General features: G+C 44.4%; 2 protein-coding genes across 4 annotated transcripts; one reads left to right on the forward strand and one right to left on the reverse strand.

Moving 5' to 3' along the window:
- Positions 1–3,158: 3,158 nt before the first annotated feature.
- Positions 3,159–6,066, reverse strand: JAGN1 (jagunal homolog 1). The gene is made up of 2 exons (XM_012099536.4): positions 5,854–6,066; positions 3,159–4,107 (listed from the first exon to the last, which is right to left on the reverse strand). Exons 1-2 carry the CDS (start codon positions 5,940–5,942, stop codon positions 3,645–3,647), a joined length of 552 nt encoding a protein of 183 aa, XP_011954926.2. The 5' UTR covers positions 5,943–6,066; the 3' UTR covers positions 3,159–3,644.
- Positions 4,604–19,877, forward strand: CIDEC (cell death inducing DFFA like effector c). Of its 3 annotated transcripts, none has more exons than XM_042235726.2 (6): positions 4,604–4,820; positions 12,389–12,466; positions 13,349–13,502; positions 16,079–16,237; positions 16,322–16,506; positions 19,323–19,877. In XM_042235726.2, exons 1-6 carry the CDS (start codon positions 4,765–4,767, stop codon positions 19,483–19,485), a joined length of 795 nt encoding a protein of 264 aa, XP_042091660.1. In that variant the 5' UTR covers positions 4,604–4,764; the 3' UTR covers positions 19,486–19,877.
- Positions 19,878–25,192: the final 5,315 nt, after the last annotated feature.

Below are 25,192 nucleotides of genomic sequence, written 5' to 3' on the forward strand. Positions count from 1 at the left end.
CTTGGGAACACCGGGAAGATTAGGTAACTTAACCAAATACAAAATGGAGAGGAGACTCACCCTCATGTCTTTCTAGCTCTTTCTGTCACAACATACTGCTTAAGGGAGATCTGTGCTTTCTGGGCCCCGTAATCCACAGAAGTACTAGACTGAACGATGTGATGAGTTGGCAGGGTTAACAATGTGGGGGAAGAAATCATAATAGGTGGAAAGAATAAAGGATACGTATGTCTTATGGGAGTGAGTTAACAGTGATCAGATTTCTAGGGCAGTAGGGATTGTCTGGCAAGTGTCAACAAGGGAGGAGCAGGAATACTTCTCTGGCTGGAAAAGGAGGTGGCCAACAGGAGTAATGGCAACAGTGGTGTGTGGCAGGCCTGCAGCATTTGGCTACTTTTAGGAAGTAGCCAAGGCCTGTCTCACCTGTGGTTTGTGTCTGAATGAGCTGATCCAGGCTTCATGTTCCAATAACCTTTACTTGGGGACCAAGCCAGGCCCTCAGGAGGTCATGGAGGCCTTGACACGTGCTTAGGTACAGAGTACACTGTGGGGGCCTTGGACAGCCATTTTTCCTGACAAAGCCTTATCCATGCATGGACTCTGGTCAGACAACTACAGCAGGGTCTCTAGGCTTTTCCTGTAATGGCAGATTCCCAAGATCTGTTGAGGCAACTGTGCCTACTATCAGGGCACCCTGGGCAAGAAGGCCCAACAAATTAGACCAACAAAAACCAAGAGTACACAAGTGTCCCTTTCTTACTCCTGCTCTTCCAGAAGGAATCAAACTCCAGAATATGGAGGCAAGAGATTATGCTTAAGAGAAGTGGCTGGAACTCCCACCATGAGAGGGAAGTACCAACACTGCTCATCACTGGAAGGGATTTTGATATTTATTAAGCTAAGCACATACTACAGCTTACACAGAGTTTTCCCAATGACTCAGCAGTGAAGAATCTGCCTGCGATGCAGGAGACACAAGAGACCTAAGTTCGATCCTTGGATCAGGATAAGCCCCTGGAGGGGGACAGGGCAACCTACTCCAGTACTGTTGCCAGAAGGAGCCTGGCAGGCTACAGTCCATGGGGTCACAGAGTCGGACATGACTCAGCGACTAAGCACGAGCATAACTTACATACATTATTGAACCCACACAACCACCATGTGTGGTAGATACTGTGATCCCCCATATATTAGATCAAACACTGGGGCTCAATCAAGGCAAAAGGAAGCAAAATGTCTGGCTAGATTTGAGTCAGTGTAGTATCAGAAACTGTTTCTCCACTACAGCACACTGCCTTTCCCACAGACTAGATGCTCACTAGGGGTACTTCCAATGCCTACACCCTCTAGCTCCGTAAGATCAGGGATTAATAACCATCCCTCACATTTATATAGTGTTAGAGAGTTCTTTAAGCACTTTTACAAGACTGTATTTGATCTTCAAAACATTCTTGTGAATTAGGCAGGGCTGATCTTGGTATGTGAACCTGCCTTTTGATCCAAATACAGTCCTCTTTCCACTAAATCAAGATCCTTTTCAAAGGGAATCTTGTTTAGTTCAGGGAACACTACAACCATGAGGCAAGGGGGAAAAAGTGATTGGAGAGGCCAGAAAAGTTAGAATCCCAACAACCCCACAAGTAGAAAACTAAATTAACCAAATGGGGTTTTGTTTTTTTTTTGGTTGTTGACACTAATTTTCATGAGTCTTGAGAAGTGCTCCAAGACTGTAAAGTACCATTCTAATATTCAAATAAATTTTAAACTTTTAAAAACTAATAAATTATTTATATCCTGCTTCTTTGAAAATTAGCAATCACTGCCTGTGCACATAACTCCATTAGCCACTCATTTACATCTGCACCTCTCTGCTCTCCAAATCCTACCCATGCCATCAGTCTAGTTCTTTGTTATGACTTTAGTCTACAGTAGGACATATTATTCCACTCAATAAATTCAGAAAGCACACTATACATTAGCTACTAGGGGTGAGAAAAAATGTTAGTAGTTCTGTCAATAGAGAAGATAAAATTAAAGTGACATGTAAATTCAAAGAAGGAACCCTTACTCCTTGAAGTAACCAGAAGGTTCCAGAATTACCATATAAACTAGGTCTCGAAAGAGAAGTAATAAAGAAGTAGAAGAGGAAAACTTTTGTTTTTTGAAAGGAAAATTTTGAAGGAAATTGGGAAAACATGGAACTGATATGGAGATTCATGAGAGGTTCTCCCGACAGACATACAGTGTGTGGTTATCAGGAGATAAACCAGGAGTGATGCACTGGGACCACACTTTGGACATGCTGAAAGGGATTAAGGAATTTTGGCTGTTCAGAAAACAAGAGCACATAGTAAGGGACTTGATGATTCACAGCTGTGCTCTTGGTATACTCATCTGCACACAGGGAGGCAGAAAGAAACGGATATGAGGTAGAAGGCAAAGAGTTAAGTTCAGGACACACCGAGTTTGAAAAGATAATCAGGACATCTAAAACTTAGGTACACAGAACTACTGCCAGTACCTAATAGAGACTGAGTACATAGAATGTTTATAGAACAGAATGACTGGAGGGCAGGGATCCACAGTTAGAATCTGGGCGTCATCCAGACATGATAAAGTCAAGCAGGTAAGAGCAAAGGGACACTCGTCCTTCAAGCAATAAACATTTACAACGTGTCAGACTTTAGGGGGTTTAGTTCACAGATCTCTTTCCCACATCCCTTTTACACTTATCTGCTCCACACCATTACATACTGTGTTCACTGGATGTTTCACAAGGATGTTACACTTCATGGAGATTGCAGATTCCCTATATATAGGATACTTTAAAATTCATTTGGAAACCATGAAACACATAACTGACACTGTTAATACTGAATGATAAACATGAATATCCAGTCAAAAGACAAGCCCATAACCCAAGCTGCATAAATGAGAATGGACCATTTTATAGGTGGAGGTTGACCTTATGGCGCATGGTAGCTCCTGCCCATCAGTTGCAGGGTTTCAACCATGCTTTAGGTTCCCTATGCCCAGTTCACTTCCCTGTGGCCACTGCCAGGTTTCTCAGGGAGCCTCTACCTGCCTCCAAGTGTCCAAGGCCATCAAACAACACACTTTTCACATTCTATCAAATCCCCAACACAAGGCACAGGGGGGACTAGGCAGTTGTAACTTTATTGAGGTTCTTTTTAATTAAAAGGTTTCACAGTAGAGACCAACGCCTACAGGGGGAGCAGCGTCCCAGATGTTTCCTGCTCCACGACCTACTGATTGAAGGAGAATTTGACTGATTTCCCATCTCCTTCAGTTCTGATGGGAAGGGGTGATGGAGGGAAGTGGAGAGAATGACCAAGAAGACGTCAGGATGAAAAACTCAGAAGGACCTCAACTTCAACCAGCCAAAGTTTGTTTCACAGCTGTTGATCACCCAGTTCCACCAACCAGGAAAAAATTAAACAGTTCCACCAGCAGTTGATGGTAACAGAAGGGGCTCTGCAGAATTCAGGCTTCGTTTGCACTAGTCGCCAACATTGCAGCTGCCAAAATCACCAAAGGAGATTTTAGAGCAACTCCTTTACCCTCTCAGTTCACTGGGTAAGAGGCCCAGGCGTCACCTCACACAGCAGTCCATCAAGCAGGCTTCATTTACGCTTCTTCTCCTGTGTGCTCGTGAACCAAGAGTCTAGGAGCTTCTTGCTGTAGTATAACTGCCAGGCGTGCACTTGGACCGCCAGCACCAACACCAGATACATGACGGAGACGGCAGAAAAACCAAAGAGGAAGCGGTAGGCCTTGCCATGGCGGTAGAGCTGCTGTGCAGCAGGGAACATCTCCATGCTGCCATAAATGAGGGGAGCGATGGAGAAGAGCCCCATGCTGATCATGGAGAGCACCAGGTAGCTAATGTTGTTGCGGGGGAAGGAGAGGAGGCCCAGGAGGGAGGGTACAATGCTTAGCAAATAGGGGTACTCCCACTGATAGGGCATGGCCACCTGATCATGAGACAAGAGCCTCAGGTGTCCCACGCTCATCTTGGCAACCAGCAGCAGCCATAAGACCAGATGCACGTAGATCAGCTTCTTGATTTCATACTTGAGGGTCACACTGTGGGGCAGAGCAGAGGGAGAAGTATCTTTCATTCAGTTTTCTGACACCAGCTGTATGTCAAGCAATTGTACTGGACACAGGGATACGGATATAAATACGGTATAGTTCCTGCCTGGAGACTGGGAACAAGGCAGAGGAAGAAAAAGTAATTACAAACGAACTGGAAAAACTCTTGTAAATCTATGTTGCAAAATATATGGGATCACAGGAAGGAGTAATCAATTCCGACTGAAATGAGTTGACTGAGAAGGCTATCTAGACAAGGGTGACATCTGAGCTAGGCTGAGAGGTAGGTGGAGATAGACATTCTGAGCAGAGGTAATAGCATGCAGGCAAAAAGGCATAAACATTTGTGTTCCAGGAGAGTAAACAGCTGGGTGTGGAAGGCCTACACTGCGGCAGGGAGGGGAGTATCAGTATATGAAGTTGCAAAGACTCTGACTCAGTCATTTTAAAGACAGAACAGTAACTCAGGGCTGTGTTCACAAAAAAAACTCTGGGAATTTCCTGGCGATCCAGCGGTTAGAAATCTGTGCTTTCAGTGCCAAGGACCCAGGGTCAACCCCTTGTCGGGGAACTAAGATCCTGTAATCTGCACTGCGAGGCCATTAAAAAAAGAAAGAGAACTCTGACTGTAGCATAAGAGTAGGGCCTATGGAAGGAGGTATTGGCAGCAAAGAAACCAACTCAGGCCGTCCATACTTCTTCAGGTAAAGTAAACCTTTTTCTTCTAAAGTAAGCAAATTTTCTCTTATTCTTTGAATTTTCTTAGGTCCTAGATATATCCCCTTCACATCTCCAGAGGGCAGAGTTTCTGCTCTAGACAGGCATGAAAATGCTAGCGTCGGTTGTGAGGTTCCCTTGAACAAGGGTCTAAGCATAAGAACAAAGTGAGGTTCCAAAGAGCTTGTCATTCTTTAAAACTCTGGGAAGAAAGATGTGGAAAAGATTCTGAGAAACTTCAGTGGATTTAAGGAACGAAAATCTCTAAATTAAAAAATATATATATCATAGAAAGTGCAGAAAGGGGTGTGTGTGTCTGTGGGGGGGGGGGGGGGATCAGTCACCGGTAGACTTCAAGCTCCATGAAGGCAGGGGCCAGATATGTTGTCAATAAATTTTTACTGAAGGTATAACATGAATACGAAGACCAGGGCTGCTTTCGCTATTATATCCTCAGTGCCTAACACAATGCATGATGAGTAGAAGGAAGATAAATATTTGTTGAACGAATAAACGAACGCAGAACTATCCCTTACATGATCGGGAGATGGGGAGAGGTGTTCCATAAAACTCGTTTGAGGCAAAGTCTCGACGTTAGGGTCCACACCCCAAAACGACCCAAAATTTAACAGCTACTGCGTACTGGGCAGACTTCTGTACTAGATTTTATGTTACATTCTCACGAGATTATTGGCTCACCAATTCTTCCTCAAGACCAAAAAGGCAGCTTAAAATGAGGCTCAATTAGGAGTTAGGTTCCCGAGGTCGGAGAGCCCGTCCAATATAACCACGACCCAGGGCCCGGACTCCCTCGAGGTACAGGGGGATCAAGGGGTGGAACTCACAAGAGTGACGGGGCTTCCCGGGATTGGCTGGGCGGGGCGGGGTGGGGTGGGGGTCCTGGACCGTGCCAGGTGGAGGGGACTTGGGAGGTGCCCGAGGGCGGGCTGAGGAGCAAAACCCTGAGACCAGGCCGGCGTTGCGTCTCTGGCCCTGCGGGCTCCTCGCCTCACTTCATACCTCATCTGGTAGTGCATGGCGACGCGCTCCCGATGCTGAAAGTCGCTGCCGTCAGTGCCGGCCGCTCGCGGGCCTGCCCGAGACGCCATCTTCCCCGCCCAGATTCCTGGAGCCCCTCAAGCCGACAAACTGCCGCGACTACTGCTCGGAACTGCCTGCCGACCCTGTTCGTATTGCTTCAGCTCAGCCAAGCCAACAGTCTAGCGCTTATTTGAAGACAACTTCCGGCCTCTCTGTCTCTGGAGGACCAACTCTGTGGTCACGTCCCTGCGCACGCGTACGCGAGCGTTTCCCGTCTCGGCTCCGCCCTGGGCCTCTCTCCCCATCCTTTGGAGCGCTCAGAAAATTAACTCCTAGTGTTTGGGGGTTTTGCCAAGGGCTGAAGCTGATTCTCCAGAATCTCGAGCACTTTCACTTCCTTAAGCTCGAATTCAAGTTTCAGACGTCTCTGTCTCCACTTCTCAGATGGGGAAACTGATGCATGGAAGGGATCTGTGACTTTCTCAAGCGCATGCAACTGCCACATTTGTTTCAAAGTATCTCCCCACAGAGAAGATTCTCTGCAAGAAGAAATGGTAACTTTACAGTAGAGAAACTTGGCAGGCACCCCGTTAACGAAATACTTGCCCACGAGTGAGACAGATTCCTTATGCCTCCTGATACAACTGAGGACCAACATTACTTACGTGTTGATAGTGAAAGTCGCTCAGTCGAGTCCGACTTTTTGGGGGTAGCCTTTCTCTTCTCCAGAGAATCTTCCCAACCCAGGGATCAAACCCAGGTCTCCGTCATTGCCGGCAGATTCTTTACCAGCTGAGCCACAAGGGAAGCCCAAGAATACTACAGTGTACCCTATCCCTTTTCCAGCGGATCTTCCCAACTCAGGAATCGAACAGGGGTCTCCTGATTGCAGGCGGATTCTTTATCAACTGAGCTATCAGGGAAGCTGATAGCTTATTTGATATTTCTGCCCAAAATACTTGGCCAGAATCTAATCATGAAGAGACGGACAGATAAGTTCAAATTGAGAGACATTCTACAAAGTAACTGGACTATACTTTTTAAAAATGTCAAGGCCATTAAAGAAATTAGGTAGAGGCAGAAAGCAGAACAGTGGTAGCCAAGGACTTGGGGGAGGCGGGGAGGCGAAGGAATGGGGACTTGCTTCATGGATACAGATATGAGAAAGATGGAAAAAGTTCTGGAGGTGAATGAGGTGATGGTTGCACAACTGTGTAAATAAACTTCATGCCACTTAACTATACACTTAAAAATTGTTAATTTTATGTTATGTACATTTTACCACAAGAAAAAATACATAAAATAAGAATTTCAAAATTACATTTACTGAAAAAACTGAAGCATCTTTTCATATGTTGAGTCCTTAGCATTTCATTTCCCTGAACTGTGTTCATATTCTTTGTCCATTTTTTCTACTGTACTGTTGGTCTTGTTGATTTATATATATAGATAGCAGAGAGAATCTCTTATCTTTAATATTAGTTGCCATATATTTTTCCTATGTATTGTATGTCTTTTGACTTTACTCATGGTGTTACAAGTTTAAGATGCAGAATAGTTTTTTAATATGGTTGAATATATAATCTTTTCTCTTTTTCTTGCTTCTCAATTTTGAGTCATAACTAGAGTCCTCCAAGGTGTTCAAATAATTTTATGCATTTCAGCATTTGAGAACTGTTAGGTAGGTAGAATAGGGAAAAGGAGTCCAATATGGCGGTGGCTAAAAAAACAAAGAAGGCCCGAGGACCAGGGTGAAGATGTCAGGTAGAACAAACAGCACTCCTGGCTAAGCCCAATTTGCATAGGGCAGGCCCAGGTGGGAGAAAAAACATATAAAAGGAGAAGCCAAAGCGCTTCCCCCCACCCCCAATGGCGAGCGCTCTTTCTCTCTCTCTCTCTCCCTCCCCCACGTGCTCCTCCACTCTGTTCTCTTCAAGTCTTTGGGTTGGCATGCCCTCACACTTCGAGGATGGATTCTCCTGCTATCTTCTAACTAAAGTAGAGCTGTAACACTGACTTGCCTAAGAGCTATAACATGGTTTGTGCAAGACCCGAGAGCTGTGACACACCGAGAGCTTTAATGTCCGTTGCTCCAAATCTTTGTTGTGACGAGACAAAGACCTGAGGAACACTCGCATGACAGAACCATGCTCAGAAATCTGCCTCTGCAACTAGAGGTGAGCTCTAAAGAGACAGATATGAACTGAGTCAACCCGTGTATTTGGCAAAGGGTAAAACTCAAGAAATACTTGCTGAGTACATAAATTCCAAATGATCCAAAATCATCCTCTTCTAAGCACCATGAAGACTCCTCAGGGTCACTCAGCAATTCTTCCCCACCCCCACCCCACCCCTCTGGCTTTAGCTTGTGCTTATCTGTCTTTTCTGTGTGTGATTTCCACGTCATCAGACTGCCTCTGAGTCATCCATTGGCTTATCATGAGACACTAAGCACATGCTGGATGTCCAATAAATATTTGAGGCATGAATGTTCTAGGGAGGGGCCCTAACGGTTTTGCCAGAACTTCTTCCCTGAAGTGTCAGTACTTTTCTTCTGCTCTTAGTCTGCCTTAAAGTTTAGTGATTTGTGTTCCTGTCCTCTCACCCTGCCCATTCCCTTCTCAAATGCTTTGCACTGATGTTTCCTTTGCTTGAATGCCCCCACCCCATCCCAGCACTTCAAAAGACTGGCTTCCAGTCGCAGGAACACAATAGACTGAGTGTTTGTGACCCCCTGCTCCACACCCATTTGTATCTTGACACCTATTCCCCAATGTGATGGTATTTGGAGGTGGGATTTGGGGGAGGTGGGATTGTCCTTTAGTTGCTAAATGGTATCCAACTCTTTTGTGACCACATGGACTGTAGCCCACCAGGATCTCTGGAATCTGGCAGGCAGATTCTTTACCACTAGCCAACAGGGAAGCCGCAGGAGGTGGGATTAGTGTCGTTATGAAAGAGATTCCCTTGCTCCTTCTACCAGGTGAGGACACGGAGAGAAGACAGTGTCTGGGAACCAGGAAGAGGGTCCTCACCAGACACTGAACTACCAACACCTTGATCTTGGACTTGTCAGCCTCCAGAACTACAAGAAGTAAACTTCTGGTGTTTATAAGTCACCAATTTATGGTTTTCTGACTAGCAGCCCAAACAGACCAAGACACTTCAGATCTTCAAAAAAAAAAAAGCCCACCTCTGCGGTCTTTCCTGAGCCCATAGGCCAATCTAGCTCTCCAGCCAGTTGCTGTCACATCACCTTGTGTTGTTTTCTTCCGAGAACATCATTCTCTGAAACCATCTTGATTATCTGCATATTTGTTCATGGTCTGAGTGCCCCCTTCCTCCAGGAATGTCAGCTCCTTTAAGAATGTGACAAGGTTGTCTCGTTTCCTGCTGTATTCTCAGCCCCAAGGAGGGGCAGTATACAGTAAATGCCTAATAAGTATTTGGTGAATGAATGAATAATGGTTGTCTGCAAGCTTCTCTAGGGAAGGAATTAGATGTAAGTAATAAAATGATGATGATGATAGCTATTTTTTAAGCCTGAAGGGTGCATTAAGCTTTGTATCAAATACATTTCATGATTATTCTTCATGACAACCCAGTGGGGTAGGAGCTATTTTTAATCCCTATTGGTCAGATCCAACTGATGCTTAGATGAGCTATATCACACAGCTAGTGCTGGCTGCTGGTTTTCAGAATGGGGTCCCTAAGTAGCCACAGCTTCAGCATCACCTTGGAACCTTGGAACATCACCGTGTAATCAGAAATACACGTTCTTAGGCCCCACCCCAGACATACTGACTCAGAAACTCTGCGATGAAGCCCAGCAATCTGATTTTTAACAAACCTTCCATGTGATTCCGACTCACTAGTGTGAAAAATCTATCGTTAAAAGAAAGATGAGGTTGAACCTCTTTTTTAAAAACGGCTTTATTGAGAGAGAATTCATATACCACACACACTTAGGCGAGTACAGTCTATTGGTTTTTATTATATTTTCAGGGCTGTGTAACCTCCAAATAGATTTGGTGCAATCACCAAAATAGACTGGGATTAGATTAATAAATTAAAACATTTTTTGTCTCCCTTAAGAGAAACCTCATACCCACTAACAGTCCCCATTCCCTTTGCATTCCCCAGCCACAGCTCTAAACAACCACTGATTAATTTTTTGTCTTTATGATTTTGCTATTCTGGACATTTCATACAAATGAGATGATACAAACAAATATTAATATGTGATCTTTTGTGATTGGCTTCTTCCACTTTGCACAACATGTTCAATGTTCATCAGTGTACTGTAGCAGCATATATCCTTTTGACTGACAAATAATATTCCATTTATGGAAACACCAAATTTCTTCGAACACTTTTTAATGCAAACATTTGGGTTGTTTCTACATTTTGCCTGTTATAAATAACACTATGAACATTCATGTATAAGTTTTTGTATGGATATAGATTTTCATTTCCCTTGGAACTTCAAATATAACTCCAAATATTATGTATACATAGAACTGCTGGGTCACGGATCTTATTCTTAAGCACTACACATTTCAGCTGGTGTTAATTATTATTATTAAATCCTCTGCTATTATTAAATAATTATGTTATCAGTAACACCAATATTTGTTTATATCTATTAAGTATCTCTGTTGCAAAGCCGTTCACTTGTATTAATACAAATCCTTACCTTAACCCTTTAAGATAGGAATCATCATCCCTGTTGAACGGGTGAGAGAGACTGGGGCTCCGGGAGGTTAAGGCAACTTGTCTACACTCAAACAGCTAATGTGAGTAGAGCGGGGATCACAATTCACATTGGCCTGTTTCCTGTGCCCTCTGTGCCCAATGCCATGTTCTGGGCCATACCCTGCCCCAAAGCTTTCAAAACACGCCTACACCCTTACTTTTTGGCTTTTTCTGGAAGTGAGGCTGGCCTGCCATCCCAAGGGTAAGAGCTGCACACTCAGTGCCCATGCTCTCTTCCAGCTGGGGCTGAAGGCCAGGGGAGGGGCTGCCCTGGGAGCTGGAAATAAAGTAGAGGGAGGGTTGGGCTGAGCAGGACAGGATTGGAAGGTTAGGAGGCTGTGAGCCGGAGGTAAGAAGTTTCATATTCTGGGTTTTTTCATTTGGGTTTGGTTTTGGCTCCTAGAGAACAGGTGAGGTGGGGCTTGGCAGCTTTGTGATTGGGGGTGAGGAGTGAGGCTGGAGCAAGCTGAAGGGGAAAGTGCTAAGTCAGGGCAGAGGGCTTTCACAGTCAGGCTGGCCTGGAGAGACCCCCATATTGTCAAAAGGAGACTAGGGAGGGGCCTGTGCACCATATACTCCTTGAGCCCCTTGCTCTGCACCAGGCCCGGTCTGCGCTGGGGTGGGAACAGGAGAACATTTCAGGGTGAGGCACCCAGAGAGAGGTTAGAGGGACTGGCAGAAGCGGACACTAAGGCCCACCTGGCTGGGGAGAAGGAAGTAGCAGGATGGAGGGGAAATTCTGTGAGCGATCACAGAATGCAGTGAAACTCAGGCTTCAAGGCTGCAAAGCTTTAGCCCTGGGCTGGAGGGAGGCAATGCTGGTGGAGGAACTGGCTTCAGGAAGGCCTGGATCGGCCAGGCTCAGGAGAGAAGGGCTGGCAGGTCATCCCAGGGCTGTCGGCTAGAGCTGTGCTGCCCAGGATGGCTGCCAGCAGCCCGCAGCCCTGGTGGTTGTGTACATCTAAACCAGTTAACATTCAATAAGATTAAAAATCCAGCTTCTCAGTCATACTAGCTACACTTCAAGTGCTCAATAGCCATGTTAGGGTAGCAGCTCCAGTATTAGAACGGATATAGAACCCACCATGGTAGAAAGTCCCTTTGGCCAGTGGGAAGCCTCAGGAGGGGTTTGGATTGCTCAAGGACCCACTGGAAAGAGCAGCCTTAGTCTATGGGGTGCCTGGCCTGGGAGGTCTCTGGACGACAGGTGAGGGAAAGTCCCCAGCACTGTGAGGTGGTGTGACTAGCCTCCTGCCAGCGTAAAGTGGACTCTGTCCCCAAGGGCGGAAACTAACTGAGCAGGGCCTCTTCACTTCGACTTGGGATCCCTCATCAGTGTGACTGGAACCAGGGGTCAGAGAAACATGGAGTGAGTGGTGCCGGGGTGGGAGGCGTGGCTGCTGAGGGGGGCTGAGCCTGGGCACTGAGGGGGTCTCCAACTTGGTCATGGTGGTCTACTGGGGTTGAACAGAAGAAGGGCTGGGGGAGGTGTGTATGAGTTGAGAGGGGAAACCAAAGTGGAGGCCTGATGGATGGAGGTCGGGTTGCACGGTTTCAAAAAACAAGAGGGGACTTCCCTGGCATCCATTGTTTAAGACTCCCAACTTCCACTGCAGAGGGGGTGGGGTTCGATCCCTAATCAGGAAACTAAGATCCCACATGCCCAGTGGGGTGGCCAAAATAACATTAAAAAAAAAAAAAAGACAAGAGAGAGAAGCCGCTCATCCCTCACAATGGGCTATCTCTGCTTGCTTTCCAGGCCCAAAACTATCCAGCTGACGAGGATGGAATACGCCAAGAAGTCCCTCAGCCTTCTCTACCCTAAGTCCCTCTCCAGGTAAGGAAAGCCAGCTGGGGAAGGGAAGGGGACCTAACGTGCTCTGTAGGGCAGACCTTCTGCAACCTCGATGGCCATGTAAGTCACCTCGGCATCTTGTTCAAATGTGGATGCTGATTCAGGAGGTCTGGAGTGGGATCCTTCCACAATTCCCCAGGAGATATTAAGGCTGCTGCCTCTTCCCAATCCCCATATCACACCCTAAGTAGAAACAGGGAGATACTGCTTGAGATTTTGATTCTTGATCTCACTTAAAATTCACCACAACTTTGAGAAGCGGGGATTATTTTGCCAGATTAATAGTCAGGGAAACTGAGGCACAGGGTGGGCACTCTGTTGGAGCAAATGTGTAGTGAAGCCAAGATTTGAACTTGGGTTTGCCTGACTCCAAAACCTAGGTTCCCTGCAGTCCTTTGGTTCTCCATTGTGTATCTGAGTTCAAACTCTCTTATACTGATCTCAGCTTTGCCATTTCATCTCACATTACAGATGATAAGGAGGCAAAGAGAGGAAAGTGGTAACTGGGCAAAGGTTGGGCCATCTTCTGTCACTGGCTACTTGTCACAGTCTGAGACCCGGCAGCATCAATGTCACTTGGGAACTCATTACATACGTAACATCTCAGACTTCACTCAGACCTACTGAATCAGAAGAGCCTGCATTTTAACAAGATCCCCAGGGGACATATATGTCCACTGAAGTTTAAGATGCACTGATCCAGCAGGCTTTTAAGGAAGACTATCCAGAGCAGACTAGGTGGATAGTAGGAGAAGAGGAGCATGCTGAGCTGAGCCTAGAGAACTGGGGAGTGAGTTACCCTGTGGTGGGGTGAGAGCTGGAAGGCAGCGCACAGCTCATGCTGATGCTCCATATGGCTCCCAGGTACATGGCAGTGAGCACTTCGGTGGTGACCCAGCAGCAGCTGTCGGAGCCCAGTGCAGAGGCCCCCAGGGCCCGGCCCTGTAGAGTAACCACTGCTGACCGGAGTGTGAGGAAGGGCATCATGGCGCACAGTCTTGAGGACCTCCATGTCAAGGTAGGGACAGGCCTGCCTTCTCACAGCTCACCATGGGGACCTTGGTTGACAGATAGCCCTGACAGCTACCTCTGGCCTTGGTGTCATGAGGTAGGACTTCAGTAGGGATGGAGTTCATAAGAAAAATATGCTCTGAACAATACCTCTGGCCTATTGTTAGTATCAGATGGTAATGTACTGCCACCCTCCTGTCACCAGACAGACAAGACTCCAGACGGGCACCACCAGCCTATTGAACTTGCCATCAGAAAGGAAATCTTGGACTTCCCTGGTGGTCCAGTGGTTATGACTGTGCTTCCAATGCAGGGGGCCTGGGTTCAATCTCTGGAGGGGGAAGATCCCACATGCCCCTTGGTGTGGAGGAAAAAAAACTTTTGTAAATTGAAAAAAAAATTAAAACTATTGATCAGTAAGGTTCCAGAGAGGAAACCACGGACACATAATACTTGTGGGTGGGAGTAACAGTGGGCACGAATGACACCCTTCCCCATTTCCACGCTCCCCCTCCACGTGGTTGGGAGTAACTTGTCCTAGTCGTTCCTTTTTTTTTTTTTAATTTTTTATTTATTCACCTTTGGCTGTGCTGGGTTTTCGTTGCTGTGCAGGCGTTTCTCTAATTGAGGCAAGCAGGAGGTACTCACCAGCTGTGACGTGCAGGCTTCTCGTTATGACGGCTTCTCTTGCTGCAGAGCACGGGCTCTAGGGTGCTTGGGCTTCTGTAGCTGCGGCACATGGGCTCAGCAGTTGCAGCTTCCGGGCTCAAGAGCCGAGGCTGATAGCTGTGGTGCATGGGCTGAGCTGCTCCACAGCATGTGGGATCTTCCCAGACCAGGGATCAAACTTGTGCCTCCTGCACTGGCAGGCGCATTCTTTACCACTGAGGCACCAGGGAAGCCCCTAATAGTTCCTTCTTATAAAGACACCTTTCCTTCTTAAAGCCACATTAGGATTAGGGCCCACTCTAATGCCTCACTTTAATGTAACTACATCTGTAAAGACTCTGTCTCCAATGATAGTCACATTCTGAGGTACTGGGATTAGGACTTCAACATATGAAATTCACAGGGATACCATTTGGCCCATAATACATACAAATCAAGTGAATATAACTGAAGGTCCAGAAATAAATCCATGTATCTGTGGTCAATTGATTTTTGACAGAATGCCAAGGTTATTCAATGGAGAAAGGGTAGTCTTTTCAACAAATGACCAAGTCAATGGGCTATGCAAATGCCAAAGAATCTAGTTGGATCCCTCCCTCATATTATGTATAAAATTAATTCAAAGTGGATCAAATACCTAAATGCAGAGCTAAAACTATAAAATCCTTAGAAGAAAACATAGGAATAAGAGCACATAACCTTGGTTTCTTAGATATGGCACCAAACCTCGAAGTAACCAAAGGGAAAAAGTTGGACTTTATCAATATTAAGAACTTTTGTGCATCAAAGGACACTAACAAAAAAATGAGAAGATAATCCACAGAATGGGTGAAAATATTTGCAAAACACATATCTGATAAGGGTCTAGTATCAAGAATATATAAAGAACTCTTAAAAGAGGATCTACTTGAAAATGGGCAAAAAATTAGAATAGATGTTTTTCCAAAGAAGATGTACAAATGGCTAATAGCACATGAAAAGATGCTCAACATCCTTAGTCATTAGGAAAATGCAGATAAAAAACACTTCATAACATTAGAATGGCTAAAATGAAGACAGACAATAACAAGTGTTGATAGGGATGTGGAGCAGTTGCTAGTGGGAATATTAGATCATGCAACTGCTTTGAAGAACAGGTTGGTAGTTCTCTAAGAAGAGTAAACATAGAGTTATTACATGACCCAGAAATTCCAACCCTAGATATATATCCAGGAAAATTGAGAAGATATGTCACACAAAAATGTGTACATGCAGGTGCAAAGCACCATTATTTATGATACTCAAAAAGTAGAAACAACCTCTATGTTCATCAATTGAAGAATGGACTAAAAATGTAGCATATTTATTTAGTAGAATATTATTCAGCCATAAAAAAGTAAATAATCATGCTGAAACACAGATTAACTTTGAAAACTTGCTAAGTGAAGGAAGCCATTTATATGAAATGTCCAGAACAGACAGATCCATAGAGACAGAAAGAAGAGGAGAGGTTGCCAAGGGTGAGGAAATGAGGAGTAACAGTTAATGGGTACTAGGTTTCTCTTTGAGTAAAAATGGGATTGAAAATGTTTTGAAATTAGATGGTGGTGATAGCTGCAGAATTTTGTGAATACAGTAAAAACCACTGGATTGTGTACTTTTCAAACAGTGAGTTTTCATGTGAATTAAAACTTATCTCAATTAAAAATTACATATGTGACTCCCATTATATTTTTATTGGACAGCACTATTCTAGAATATTACCCATGAAGTCAGATAAGGAATACCACGACATAGGTTCTTTGGATGGTGACCCCACATCAAGGGCCCTGGGTTTCAGTCCCATCCCATAAAACCCGGCCCACTCATTCTGTCCCTGACAGTCCCTCTGTGGCTACATATGACGGCAAGAGCATCACTTACCTTATTCTCCAGGTCCGGGATACCCTGATGCTGGCGTACAAGCCTTTCTTCCTGGTGCTGGAGGAAGATGGCACAACTGTAGAGACAGAAGGGTATTTCCAATCCCTGGCAGATGACACCGTATTCATGGTCCTCCACAAGGGGCAGAAATGGCAGCCCCCATCAGAACAGGTGATATCCCACCTGGGTGGGAGAATATTGGGAGCTTAGGAGAAATCCTGGAGGGATGCTAACCACATACTTGTCTTGATGCAGAGCACTCAGTACCAGCTGACCCTCTCCCGCAAGCCTGCCAAGATCGATGTGGCCCGAGTAACCTTCGACCTATACAAGGTGAACCCACAGGACTTCATTGGCTGCCTGAACGTGAAGGCAACTCTCTATGGCACATACTCCCTCTCCTATGATCTGCACTGCTCCGGGGCCAAGCGCATCATGAAGTGAGTGAACTGGGATTAGCTGGGGCTGGGGTGGGTACACAGCAATGGGAGTGGCCCTGGCTTCTCCCATGCACCCTCAGCCTTCTGGGAGCCTGGGACTGGTGTTGATGCTGACCAACCATGACAGTTAGCATTTGTCTAGGACTTCATGGCTGCGCTCGTGTTTTAGTTTATAGTAGTGTATACCAAAGGGATTCATACACTCCTGCTGGTGGAATCTGGATACATTTAGCTTTCCTCATCACCTTCCACTATAACAACTATTTTTCAGCTAAAGTAGTAACTTTTCCTAAGAAATCTTCTAATCAACTTTTAAAAAGTGAACGTGTCAAAAATTTTATTGAACCCAGTTAAGGAGAGAACCAGCAAGAAGTTACAATCAGTTCAAAATCCTACCCATGTATAGATTCATCAAGAACGCTGAGCTAAATTTATAAATACAAACTTTGATTTTTCCATGGGTGTGGAAGGGATGAAATAAGTGTCCTTCCATAGATCAGACTTAATCTGCAGTTTATAGCTAATAGTCACTTATATGTCTGCTGCTGCTGCTGCTAAGTCACTTCAGTCGTGTCTGACTCTGTGCAACCCCATAGATGGCAGCCCACCAGGCTCCCACGTCCCTGGGATTCTCCAGGCAAGAACACTGGAGTGGGTTGCCATTTCCTTCTCCAGTGCATGAAAGTGAAAAGTGAAAGGAAGTCGCTCAGCCGTTTCCAACTCTTTGCGACCCCATGGACTGCAGCCTACCAGGCTCCTCTGTTATTAAAGTACAGTTATGGTGGTGGTTCCCAAATTCAGTTGCTACAAGTAGTACTCTAGAGAACTCTTACCCCATTAAGCAAATGTAGCCAACTAGTTTAAAACCACAAAGCTGGCCTCTTGCCAGTTAGTTCTGACAGATGCCACTTCTCCCAGTTGCTTCATTTAGTGTTTACTGAGCACTCTCTATGTGCCTGACCCTATGCTGTGAGCTAGAGACGCAGGGATAAACAAAACGTCAGAGCAAGCTCCAAGGGGGCAAGAATTTTTGTAGCCTCCAGTTCCTCGCCGAATGCTGTATCAGCTGGTACCACAGCAATAATTCAAATAATGGGAGAAGCAATGACGATACATATGAATTGTCGTTCACAGTGGGCTTCTGAGAAATCCTACTCTGGGTCTCCAGAGTTCTGCCAGAATGTATGAGGCTAGAGCATACCAGACCTTTTTGGCTTCCTGAGTTTCTTCTCTGCATTTCCAGTCTCCACATGAGGGACCTGAGGCTGCGGTCTGCCTGCCACAGACGACACTCAGTGGTGGGCTCAGGCCTGGTTCTGTGGCAAGAAGTTCCATTTTCCTCCTGTGCCATATCATGTCCGCTCTTGACCTGGGCTTGCTGCCAACAGACAGCAGGTTGCAAAATCTAGAGCAAGAAGTTTCAGTCTTTAAACTTGGTCCATCTAGGGCAAGTGGGACTCTCTGACCTAAACACAGTAGGCGTACTGGTACTAAAAAACAAGAATGATAGCAAGCTGGAATCCCTGGAATGATTTAGGGGTGTCAGCAAGCGTTTTTTCTTTAATGATGGTAAAATATACATACCATAAAGTTTACCATTTTAACCACTTTTTTGTAAGTATAAAATTCAGTGACATTAAGTACATTCATAATATTGTGCAATGGTCACTTGTACATACATTTCCAGAACTTTTCATCATCCCAAACTATAACTCTGTACCCATTAAATACTAACTCTCTATGTTTGCCCCGCCCAGCCATACTTACCTCTGTTCTCCTGTCTCTGTTAATTTTCTTATTCTAGGTAACTCATGTAAGTGGCATCATCCAATACTTGCCCTTTGGTGTCTGGCTTATTTCACTTAGCGTCATGTTTTCAAAGTCCATGTTGTAGCATGTGTCAGAATTTCATTCCTATCTATGTCCAGATGGCTAGTTTGAAGACTCAGATCTCTAATCTGAGAAATGGGTATTCTTCTCAGGTACAGCCTTTAAATTTCTGAAGGATTTTCATGTACAGATGTTCATGGTTCGAACTTTCTGTCCCCCTCCACCTCAATCATAAGTTCATTTATTGAATGAAGGTTAACAGAAGACAGATTTTAATATCAGCCAGGAAGAATTCATTTTCCTTGTGTTTTCTTCTCCTTGCTAGGACTAGACACCCATATGACCCTCTTTCAAACAGATATGGATAAGAATTTGGTTAGTCAAGCATTCAACCACCTAGTCTTGACTCCATGTCTCCCCTGTTCTTCTAAACATCAGGCCCTGTATTAAATGATTTATATTATTTCAGCCTCCTTAACCCTGTTGGGGATCAAAGTGGTGTGACGCATATGAGGGCGCTGCAGCTCAGAGCTATAGTAGTTTGCCAAGCTTGTCACAGCTAATGAGACTGGATGAGAACTCAAGCCTGTCTGACTGGAGTCCTGCTCTCAGTGCACTATAGCACCAGGCTAGGAGATCTTCACGTCCAGCACTCTGAAAACCACCTAGATTGCAAATGTCTTGGTAACACTTCCGTCTAGAACAGAGGTGATGAATGGGCAGAGTTATGTGACGTAGATCCATCTGGCTGATCCAAAGTTATCAACAGTATTAGAAAGACTAAAGGAGCTTGAATTTTGCAGAAGAATACGCAGACATCTCAGTTAAGGCAGACCCTGTCCCATCTGCTGAGGGAAGGCAACATCTGTTCTATTTGCAGATCACTCTACAGTTTATGAAACGGAGCCTGGGGGAGCAGGCATTTAGAAGAGGCAGGAAGGAGTTTTCTTGGTGTTTTGACCCTAATGCCTTTGCATTCCACCCAGGGAAGCTCTCCGCTGGGCCCTCTTCAGCATGCGGGCCACCGGCCATCTGCTGCTCGGCACCTCCTGTTACCTGCAGCAGCTCCTGGATGCCACAGAGCGGGGACAGCCCCCCAAGAGCAAAGCCGCATCCCTCATCCCAACCAGTCTGAAGGTGCTGCAGTGAAAGCCCAGCCAAGGACCAGACTGGGGACCCCATGCTCAGCGGGTAGCACCCACAAGCCTGGCAGCTAGTGAGCTTCTTACCTTCCCACATCTCCCTCAGCTCTATGGGACCATGAATGAGGAAGTGGGGGGAAGGGCCTGAAACCTGGGCTGGGCCAGCCAAAAGAGAACGGAGGGCTCTTGGCCTGGCCTGGCTCCTTCCTGCCCCAGGTAGCTTAGTGGACTAAGACTCGTCACCAGCAGGCAATGGCAGGAAGGCTGCCGCTCAGCAAGCCATCTTCACATGCTACACTTTCCTTACACTGCCTGCCTCCTGGCCTCCCATCCCAAATGAACAGTCAACCCACTTGTGTAAGACATTAGAGAGGTCACAATAAACTATATATGCTGATACATTTTCTGTGCTTCTGTTCTTTGCAAGGTGAGAGTAGGGTTCTATCCGGAAAGGTCTAAGGGAAGAGAGAACTCTGTTGTCAAATCATTCTCCACAATGTGGATTAGGAAACAGCACTTTTCCCACAAAAAAACAAAAACAAAATTGCAGTTAATTCTGAAACTAGTACTAAACTTAAGTAGACTGTATAACCAAGATGGTCAGTGACAGTTTCCAAACAAATTTGCCTACCAGAAGGGCTTTGATTGGGAACAACAAAAGACCTAGAATTGCCAAAGCAATAAAAGAATAAAGCTGGAGGCATAACCCTCCCAGACTTCAGACAATGCTACAAAGTTACAGAAATCAAAACAGCACAGCACTGGCGCAAAAACAGACATAGGGATCAACGGAACAGAATAAAAAGCCCAGAAATAAACCTGCACACCTACAGTCAATTAATCTTTAACAAAGGAAGTAAGAATATAAATGGAGAAAAGACAGTGTCTTCAGTAAGCGGTGTTAGGAAAACTAGACAGCTCCACGTAAAAGAACAAAATTCGAGCATGCTCTAATACTATACCCAAAAGTAAACTCAAAATGGATTAAAGACCTAAATATAAGACTGGACATTATAAAACTTCTAGAGGAGAACATACGCAGAACACTCCTTGACGTAAAACACAGCAATATTTTCTTTGGATCCATCTCCTAGTGAAGAGCCTGAGCTACTCCATCTTGTAAAAGAACTCCATTTTGCAAAGGTACCAGGCAAACAGACTTAGACTTTGGATATTGCCTAAATTTGCCCCACTGTGCATGAGTCAATCAGCCCTTAGGTTAAACCTCCTGACTTTAAGTTCAAGAATTTGTGATTTACCTTGGAAGTAATGATCTACCATGGAAGTAAAAAAAAAAAAAATCAGAAATCCACACACAACACTATAGAAGAGGGTAACCAATCAGTAGTCCTTCAGCCTGAACACCCCCTTTGTTACCCTTTCACCTGAATATTCCCTATATAAGCAGTGTAACCCAAAACTTGGGGCTCCTCTCCTTAACCGCTGCGTCGATAATGGTGGGAGCCCTAGCTCGAGCTTGGTAATAAAAACTCTCTTGCTTTTGCATCGGATACCGGCTCCCTGGTGGTCGTTGGGAGATTTCGAGACTTGGGCATAACACTAGAGTAACGAAAATAAAAGCAAAAATAAACAAATGGGACCTAATTAAACTCAAAAGCTTTTGCACAGCAAAAGAAACAATTAACAAAATGAAAAGACAACCTCTGGAATGGGAGAAAGTATTTGCAAACAATGAGGCCAACAAAGGCTTAATCTCCAAAATATACAAACAGTTTATACAGTTCAACATAAAAAAAAATCAAAAACTGAGAAGATCTAAACAAACATTTCTCCAAAGAAGACATACATATGGCATATAGGCACATGAAAAGATCCTCAACATCGCTAACTATTAGAGAAATGCAAATCAAAACTACAATGAGGCATCACCTCACACCAGTCAGAATAGCCATCATCAAACAGTTTACAAATATAAATGCTGGAGAGAGTATGGAGAAAAACACCTACAATGTTGGTGGGAATGTAAATTGTGCAGCCATTATGGAGAACAGCATGGAGGTTTTCTTACTAAGGGATTCCCAGGGTTCGATTCCTGGGTCAGGAAGATCTGCTGGAGAAGGGATAGGCTCCCCACTCCAGTATTCTTGGGCTTCCCTTGTGGCTCAGCTGGTAAAGAATCTGCCTGCAATGCAGGAGTCCTGGGTTCGATCTCTGGATTGGGAAGATCCCCTGGAGAAGGCAAAGGCTACCCACTCCAGTATTCTGGCTTGGAGAATTCCATAGACTGTATAGTTCATGGGGTCGCAAAAAGTTGGACACGACTGAGTAACTTTCACTTCACTTCATTGTAAAAAACTAAAAATAAAGTTACCATATCATCCAGCAATCCCACTTGGGCATACATCTGGAAAAGATAGAAAATTTGAAAAGATACATGTACCCCTATGCTCATAACAGCACTGTTTACAATAGCCAAGGGATGGGAGCAACCTAAGTAACTATCAGTAGATGAATGGATAAAGATGTAGTATACACATAAAATGGAATACTACTCGGCCATAAAAAAGAATGAAATAATGCCATTTGTAGCCACATGGATGGACCTAGAGATTACCATACTAAGTGAAGTAAGTCAGACAGAGAAAAACAAATGTTATGATATCATTTATATGTGAAATCTAAAAACATAATATAAATGAACTTATTTACAAAACAGAAACAGATCTATAGGCATGGAAAACACACTTATGGACTTTCCTGGTGATCCAGTGGTTAAGAATCCGCCTGCCAATGCAGGGGACATGGGCTGGAATCCGGTTCAGGAAGATTCCACAGGCTAGGGGCAACTAAGCCCCTGTGCCACAACTACTGAGCTAGCCCCTCTAGAGACCAAAAGCTGAAACTACTGAGACAGAGTACCCTACAGCCTGTGCCCTGCAACAAGGGAAGCCATCACAGTTAGAACACCTTGCACGGCAACTAGAGAAAGACGGCACACAGCAACAAAGACCCAGTGTCACCAAAAATAAATAAATGAAATTTTAAAAAAGAAAAAGAAAACACATTTATGGTTAGGGTAAAGGCAGGAAGGGATAAATGCAAAGTTTGGGATTAACAGATATATATATACAGATATATAAAATAGATAAATGACAAGGTCCTACGACATAGGGAACTATAATATCTTGTAATAACATATAATGGAAAAGAATCTGATATATATATATATTAGATATGTATTCTTCAAAATATATATAATTGAATAACTTTGCTGTATAGCAGAATCTAACACAACACTGTAAATCAACTATGTGCTTGTGCTCAATCGTGTCCAAATCTTCGTGATCCTGTGGGCCCCAGAGGGCCCCCAGGCTCCTCTGTCCATGGAATTTTCCAGGTGTGAATACGGGAGTGGGTGGCCATTTCCTGCTCCAGGAGATCTTTCCCACTCAGGGACAGAACCCATGTCTCCTGCATTGGCAACCAGATTCTTTACCCCTGAGCCACCTGGAAATCAACTATACTTCAAGTTTTTAAAAAAATTTAAAAAAAGAAGGGCTTTGATTGGGAGGGTAGGATGAAGGCACTCTTCTAATTTCTCAATGTTACATTTTATTACAATCTCTTAAGTGTCTAAGTGGGATAGGACTAGTCAAGCTGCAATGCAACTCTCCATCAAAGCCTTCCCTACCTTGCTAGACAGTTTTCTTTCGTGTTCAGAACACTCAATCTTAGGATTTCAAAATGCACTCTGGGGTAGCCACAAAGTATTAGTTTCTCAGTATAAGCTCCCATTTTTCAGTATTGGGCAACTCAAACAAGATAAGCATGAAAGACTAGGTTTGTAGGTGAACGTGCTTTAGTCTGTGCCTCTCAGATTCAAATACATGTTATTTCTGACTAACTATAAGGCCTACCTGGGTTTATTAAAGACTAAGACAAAGGCCTATGTTACCAAAGTTAAAGTGTAAAGGGTTATTTCTGGCAGCTGACCCATTTCCTGCAGCCGACCCACACCTTGCAGCCGTGTGTAGGAGAAGCTGCCAGAGCTAGCAAAGAACATTTTTATTCTGGGCTTTCCTGCTCTTGCATTTATGGTAGGAGGGCTGGCTCAGTGCTGTCGGGGGTCCATGGGGGTGGGCCTTTGGCATGAGGCACGATGTTTACATCAGCACAGAAACTATTCCCTTTCGACTGCTGCTGAGGCTGTGGCCTCCCGGCTCTTCTTGTGCAGTTAGTCATAAACTGAGTTGGGCTGGGGGTGGCTAAAGTTTGGAATTTGTCCCAACTTACCTTCCTCCTGACAATCTGAGTTTCACATGTGAGTCTTAAATGGCTGATCATTGTTTCTTTGCACTGAGCCCTCTCAGCCTAGAGAAAACTAGGTTTCTTTCTTTCCTTCTGGAAGCTTGGAGATTAACAGTCACATCAGTTTTAGGCAGTGAACAGTAGAGGGCAGACTTTGATGAGGCTGGGACGTGTGGAGGGAGCTCAAGCCTCAAGCAGGCCAGGGGCCAGTCCAAGTTAAAGAATGGCCCTTCCTGGGGCCAAGCGGGGCCAGTGGAGGAGAGGGCTACTGTCGGCAAAGTAGGTTGTGTCCTGTCCCTCCGTCTTTATTCAGGCTGCAAATTATGAATGCACAGGAGATCTTTCAGAAGAGAGGTTCTAAAATACCGTGGGGCCTTTTTGACACAGCACACTCATGTCTGAGCCCCAAATATGATAAAATCACTTGCATCCTTGCCAAATTTCATGCCAGTCCTGTCTGAATTTGTGCAGATTTATTTAAAAATTGACTGTTTAGGAACTTCTCCAGCAGTCCAGTGGTTAAAAGAGTCCACACTTCCACTGTAGTGGGGTGTGTTTGATCCCCGCTCAGGGAACTAAGATCCTTCATGTGGTAGTGCCAAAGGAAAAAATAAAAAGAAAACTTCTTGAACTGAATAAAAATGAAAATACAACACACTAACTTAAAAATTATTTTTAAAAATTGACTACTTAAATCTTTGAATTAAAAAAACTAAGTTTCTTGAGGTATACTTTACATACAATAAAATCTACCCTTTTAAGGTATTTAGTTCAGTAAGTTTTTGGCAGATTCATACAGATATATAATCACTGTATACCAAAAAGTTCCCTTATGCCCATTTTTAGTAGATTCTCATTCCCTCACCCACTCCAGCCCTTGTCATTGTCAACCACTGACTTTCCCAAAAGGTCATGTAACTAAAATCAGAAATCAGTCTTTTAAAATCTTTTACTTCTACTTATTTTTATTATTTATTTTTTTTAATGAATCATAGTCTTTTATATTTTGGCTTAACTTTTTTGTTGTTGTTTTGGCTGCGTAACCTGGCATGAGGGATCTTAGTTGCCTCTTTGTTAATCTGTTTCCAGTTCACAGATGCCAAGGCATAGCATAGAGTTAGCATTCAAAAAATGTTGAATGGGTGAATTTATGTCCTTATGAATCTAATCACAGGACAATTTGTTTACAGTTTTGAGATTTATTTCTACCTTTATAAATAATGCTGTAGTGAACCTGTTTCTGCCTTTGGCCTTTTTTTTCCCCCCTTTTGGATTACGCACCAGGCTGTATGCTTTGAAGCAGGTTCACTGAACAAATGAGTGCGGATTTTGTTTTTTCCAATTTGCCTTACAAAATTATGCACAGTGGCGGTTTTTTATTTTTTTTTAAGTCAAAAGACTCCGAAGAATTGCAATGAGGAGAAAACCTGGCTTTGTCCTAAGAC

Source organism: Ovis aries, chromosome 19 (genome assembly GCF_016772045.2).
Source record: "Ovis aries strain OAR_USU_Benz2616 breed Rambouillet chromosome 19, ARS-UI_Ramb_v3.0, whole genome shotgun sequence".
Lineage (NCBI taxonomy): Eukaryota > Metazoa > Chordata > Mammalia > Artiodactyla > Bovidae > Ovis > Ovis aries.